At 34.8% G+C, this 6,106-nt stretch overlaps 1 protein-coding gene across 1 annotated transcript in view; it reads left to right on the top strand.

The window, feature by feature from the left end:
• KLHL14 (kelch like family member 14) overlaps positions 1–6,106 on the top strand; it is a 119,325-nt gene that overhangs the window by 83,533 nt on the left and 29,686 nt on the right. The window contains exons 5-6 of the mRNA XM_023532092.1: positions 4,216–4,374; positions 5,925–6,082. Of these exons, the coding sequence (XP_023387860.1) occupies positions 4,216–4,374; positions 5,925–6,082 (317 nt within the window). The remainder of the gene's footprint in view (positions 1–4,215; positions 4,375–5,924; positions 6,083–6,106) is intronic.

Consider the following 6,106-nt stretch of genomic DNA (forward strand, 5'->3'; position numbering starts at 1 on the left):
GAAGGAATCTTTAATAGTCGTAACTTACTTTTCCAAAAATAGCTTAAATAGAAAAACCAGGTATGCTCTTCATGTGGAGAGGCAGGGCAGGGAGCATTCTCAAGAGAGACCTGCTATGGAAAGACTTTAGCCTCGAGCAAATGTTCACAGTTGCAGACAGACCATTAACCAGTGTTTCTATAACGCATTTCATGAATTCTCACTTTGAACATGCAAGGGAATAAAGGCAGAGACTCAGAATCTTCTCTATTGGAATTTTCTACATAAAAATGCACTTTTATCAGGAAGCAAAACCTACTGATTTTTTTTTTCCATTTAGATCCTAACAGTGACACTGTGTGGATAAAGCTAGGAGTACACATGGAGCATTAAATTTAGAATGCTTCAGCTAAAAAGAGCAAGTTCTGACAGACTAACTCAGTGTCACAGTGAGGAAGGAAGGAGCCAGATCAGGAAAAGTGAGAAAGATGAAATTTAGACTAGATAAAAGGAGTTCACGCTACAAAATAAAGAGCCTTCTCTTATCTTCCACTATCCAAATTTTAAGAGGTTTTTCATGCTAATGGGCATTTTCTCTTCTAGACCAATATATAATGCATAGAACTCACCACCTTACAACCCACATAGTTCAATTATTTTTAAATGGCCCATTAATTATTTCAGAGGCTCCAAGACCTGTCATAGAGTCATACGGAAGAGGGACACCGACCCACCCTCATGTCAACGGTACAAAGAAATATCTATGTACAGGCTTTTCCAGACATGTGTCAGTCTTTTCAATGAAACATTTTAACTGAGGAGGTAAAAGCACTAGTAAAATAACTTTGACCTATCATATTCTATAAGAGAGTAATTGAAACTTAGCTAGAGAAATGAAAGGAACCAGTAGTCCATCTGTATACACTTAATTTTGCAATTGTTTTTATTTATTTTTATTATTTATGCCTAAGCACTTGGTCTTTCTAGGTGGTCTCCCATCCAAGTACTAACCAGACCCGACCCCGCTTAGCTTCACGAGATCAGACATCGGGCTTGCTCAGGGTGGCATGGCCGTAGACCATGGACTGTGGCTCCACTGGGGAGTGAACCCAGGACCTTCTGCGTGTAAAACAGAAGTGCTAACCGCTACACTATGGAACCACATCCTGCAATTGTTTTTAAACCTAATTTTATATTTTAATGAGTTTTTACTCTATACCAAAAAATTCCATTTTTTTTAGGTTTGCATTTCTTTGATAATCTGATTAAAATTTTTCTCCAAAATCTTTCTCTATATTCTTCCCAAAATGCACATGTGCAAAACATATGTGCGTGTGTGTGTGTGTGTATAATTTTATTATAATTTCCAAAGAGCTTCATGGACCCCTCAGAAGACATAGGCCCAATTTAACAACACTTCATAAACCCTTACTTTATGAAATCTGTCCTTCCTGCTCTTTATTCTCCTTTCTACTTTTTCCTTCCTCTTTCTTCCATCATTGTTCTTCATCATCCCTCTGAATTTTACACAGCACATATTTTTTTAAAGCATCAAGAAAATATAGTAAAAAACAAACATAGCCAAAATATTACTCTAAAATTATTCATAATGCTAATTTCAGGACTATAAAAAATACCCAAACCATATGATCCTGCAATCTCACTTCTGCATATATGTCCAAAGGAACTAAAATCAGTATTTTGAAGAGATAGCTGTACTCTACCATGTTTATTGTAGCATTACTCACAATAGCTGAGATGTGAAAACGACATAAGTGTCTGTCAACAGATAAATGTATAAAGAAAACACGGTGTATATTTACAATGGAATGTTATTCAGACATAGAATTGAAGGAAATCCTGCCATTTGTGACAACATGGATAAAACTGAAAGTCATTATGCTAAGTGAAATAAACAAGATGGAAAAAGACAAACACTGTATGATATCATTTATATGTAGAATCTAAAAAAATATTGAACTTAAAGATGTATAGAATAGAATGGTGGCTGCCAGGAACGAGGGGCAGGGGAAATGGGTAGTAGTTTGTCGAAAGGTACAAAATTTCACTTGTAAGATGAATAAGTTATGAAGATTTAATGTACAGCATGGTGACTATAGTTAATAATACTCAATTTTATGCTTGAAATTTGCTGAGAGTAGATCTTAAGTGTTCTCACCCCTCCCCCCAAAATCTGGGGGATAACCATGTCAGGTGACAGAATGTTGGTTATCTTGATGGTTAGAATCCTTTCATAATGTATGCATATATTAAATCATCACATTGTACGCTTTAAGTATATTGCAATTTTATTTGTCAATTGTACTTCCATAAAGCTAGAAATAATAAAATAAAACTGAATACATCACCATCTATATAACATATACTATATCTACATGGTAATAAACCATCCAAATAAATGTTAAAGAATTTAGTCATCACTTAAAATATTATTAGGAAAAGTTTATATGCAAACATCTTGATGACTGGTTTTTAAAAAATTCTCATGCAGGTAATATTAACTAGTGGTTTCTGAGCATGAACAAAATGCTAGACACTATGATAAGCACTTTACCTGAGATGTGTATTTGCAGGTAACCCTGTGAGGAAGGTACCATCATCATCCCCATGTTACAGATGAGTAATCCGAGGCTGAGAGGGGTTGAATAATGTGTCAAAGTCCACACACCCAATAAATTATAGAGCCAAGCAATCTGTTTCCAGAGACCAAAGTATTAATCAGGATGCTACATAGATGCTATATAGGGTTTGGGCTCTTTGTAAGCACAACTTGGAAAATCTCTAAATCATATAGGTTTACTTGATAAAAATTTCTATAACTCCTCATCTTGCTATTGACATCGACCAAGAGCCTCGACATCAAATTTTGTGAAGACCATTAATTCATCAAACATAAAATATATTCTCTGAGAGGCTTGGCACTTAACAATTGTACTTTTTCAGTATTGGACTGTATGTTATCCTTATGAATATATAATTCTGGTAGCATCAATGAGAAGAAAAAAAGAAGCAAGGAATCAAGGACTTGCTTTAGATTTCAACCTAGTCGTCCCAATTCCAAATTTTTGAGTCCTCTTTGAAACTTTATTCTCCCTCGACTCTCATATCTTATTAGTTACCAAGTCTTACATTTTCCTCTGAAATTTTCTTTTCACCACTCCTTTCCCTGTATTTCTCTAGAACTCTAATTTAGGTCCTCAATATCTCACTCCCAGATTTTGGTCTACCTCAGAATTGGCCTCCTTGTCTCCAATCCTTTCAACGCAGTTTGTGTGTCTTTTGCCTTTGATGGCATAGTGAGATAATTTAATAAATAGCCTCTCTTGAAAAGAAACTAAAAAGATATCCTACAGCTTTGTAAGAATCAACACGAAAAGTTACATAGACAAAATTCCTATAATTGGTTATATAACAGCAAAATTTCAACACTATACTCAGTTCACAAAAGTTTCTCTATTTGTGATAGTACTGTCGTGGGGAGTGGGGGGAGGAAAAATGATAATTGAAGAAAAATTTTGATGATGTAGTTCTCTTATAAATTGGGAACAATGACCCTTGAAGGACCATAAAGAAAGTGAATGTCAAGATAATTTATTATTGTTACATTATCTACCTCATTTTTCACCTTGTCTTACTGAGCTGATATCCATACAGGGTACCAAATATCCCAAACATTAGTGAACATTTTAACAGTATATCAAAAGCCAGATAAAAAGAGCTGAAACAAAGAGTTGGTAAATTGCTTCTCTATTGTTCCTTTACTTTCAAAAATGTTAAACAGAATGGGCAATGCATATGATTACTGTATAAAGTCTCAGATTTAGAAGGTAGCTAAGTGTAATTTCCAAAGGTTTGCAACCCTTTCTGAAGCAGAATGTACCTCCTTTCCCTGACTAACTGGGCTTCTTTTATGATTTATCATGGGTTGTTGTTTTCATTGTAGAAGAGCCAGTTTCTATGCATGTCGGTTGGACAAACATTTATACGTTATTGGTGGAAGGAATGAAACCGGCTATTTGTCCAGTGTGGAGTGTTATAATCTAGAAACAAACGAATGGCGTTATGTGTCCTCTTTGCCACAGCCTCTGGCAGCTCATGCAGGAGCAGTGCACAATGGGAAAATATACATTTCAGGCAAGTCATTCCTCTATTTTCTGTTACAAAGTTCAATTCCAAGGCACTTTCTTGACTTGTATGTATATGTTTAATTCACAGGGGGTGTACACAATGGAGAATATGTCCCATGGCTATATTGCTATGACCCTGTAATGGATGTCTGGGCTCGAAAACAAGATATGAACACAAAACGCGCCATCCACACTTTGGCTGTAATGAATGATCGCTTGTATGCAATTGGAGGAAATCATTTGAAAGGTCTTTTTTTTCAAAATCACAATAACATTTGCATCTCATATTTCTTGCTAAGGGGGGTTTCTCGTTAGATAATCATAGTTAACCGAGTAAAGAACATGTTAACCAAATAAAATCTACTCTGTGTAAATTACCAGTACCCTTGGGCAAGCATTTATTTTGGCTTCTCTGCAGATAGGATTATTTTCAAGTTACCACACACATTAAGGAAATGAATAATGATGTCTACAGAAAATAAAAATGAAAGCATTAATAACCGAAAAAGCACAATTTGTTAGAACAATGAATTCAGTGAAATAAATTATTCCTTATCACCAAAGTTATAGTAATGGATTTTTTTCCAGAAAATTGTTTTCTGTAGTAATCATAAAAACTTTAGTCATAGCTGCATAAAGAAACTACTACATGATTTTTCTTAAACACTTAGAATTTCATGTCTAAATTTAGAATTATCTCTTTTAAGAATCATCTATGATTCTCAAACTTTTTCTATTTACTTTTTTAAATAAAAAACTTTTTTAAAGCAAAGTGTTTTTAGAGCCATGTTTTGGCTCCTTCCCTTTTCCATCTTTGTATATGCCTACAATTTTTTGTAGTGTACGTGCATGTATGTAACTTTATGGCCATGACTATAACAACTGAATATGACAGGAAAGCAGAGAGATCTATGCTATTGAGAATGTTATCTTAATAACCAATAATGTTATCTTAATAACATTCTCAATAGCATAGATCGGGCTTCAATTTCCTAATCTGAAAATGAAGAAACTGGTATAGTTGGTCTCTAAATTCTCCTCTAGCTATGACCTTCCATGATCCTTGAAATTGAACTAAATGAGAAACACGCCATCTGAATATGGTAGATAAGACCCATCTGTGCACTTATTTTTAATTGGATACATGTTAAAAAATGTGTTAGACATAGACATTTTTCTATTTTACATAATACATATTTATCCCTAAATATAATAAAGCCTGGAGACGTATAATTTTTATGTAAATATTTCCAAGTTCATATTCCATCCAAAATGTCATTTTCCTAGTCTAAGTCTGTGGCTCATCTTGGAGCTCTCCTCAATGGAAGAGGATTATCTTTACTGCTGCAACTCTTCCTTTTTCATTCTTTTTCTCTTTCACTGGTGCTTCTTCATTTCAATCCATACACCATTCCTTTACATCAATATATTTTATATTAACTTTGTAGCTTTCTGCATTAAAAAGGATTTAATAAGCCATTTTTTAATAAGGTCTATACCCCCCATATAGTCAACCAATGACTCTTTACCAATCTAGTCAGATATTCTTGCTTTGAATTAATCGGAAACATCCAGAGTTGAATTGTTTGTTTGTTTGTTTGTTTGTTTGTTTGTTTGTTTGTTTTAGGCCCTTCTGACATATCACCTAATTTCACCAGTAAATTTATACATTTGTGTCTTCAAGGACACAGTGATCTGCTTCTTGGCTCTACATCTTTTTTTAAAAAGGAACCCTAGCCTTAAATTGAGACCCCAAGAGTTTATTCTTTTGTGATTCCATTCTGATATGTCACTTAGGTTTCTCCCACCTTGATGTAATGCTCGTGGAATGCTATGACCCAAAAGGTGACCAATGGAATATTCTCCAAACTCCCATTTTGGAGGGTCGAAGTGGTCCTGGCTGTGCAGTGCTTGATGACAGCATTTACCTTGTGGGAGGCTACAGCTGGAGTATGGTATGTGCCCACACTGAACTCCTC

Source organism: Pteropus vampyrus, unplaced genomic scaffold (assembly GCF_000151845.1).
Source record: "Pteropus vampyrus isolate Shadow unplaced genomic scaffold, Pvam_2.0 Scaffold3, whole genome shotgun sequence".
In the NCBI taxonomy this organism is placed as follows: domain Eukaryota; kingdom Metazoa; phylum Chordata; class Mammalia; order Chiroptera; family Pteropodidae; genus Pteropus; species Pteropus vampyrus.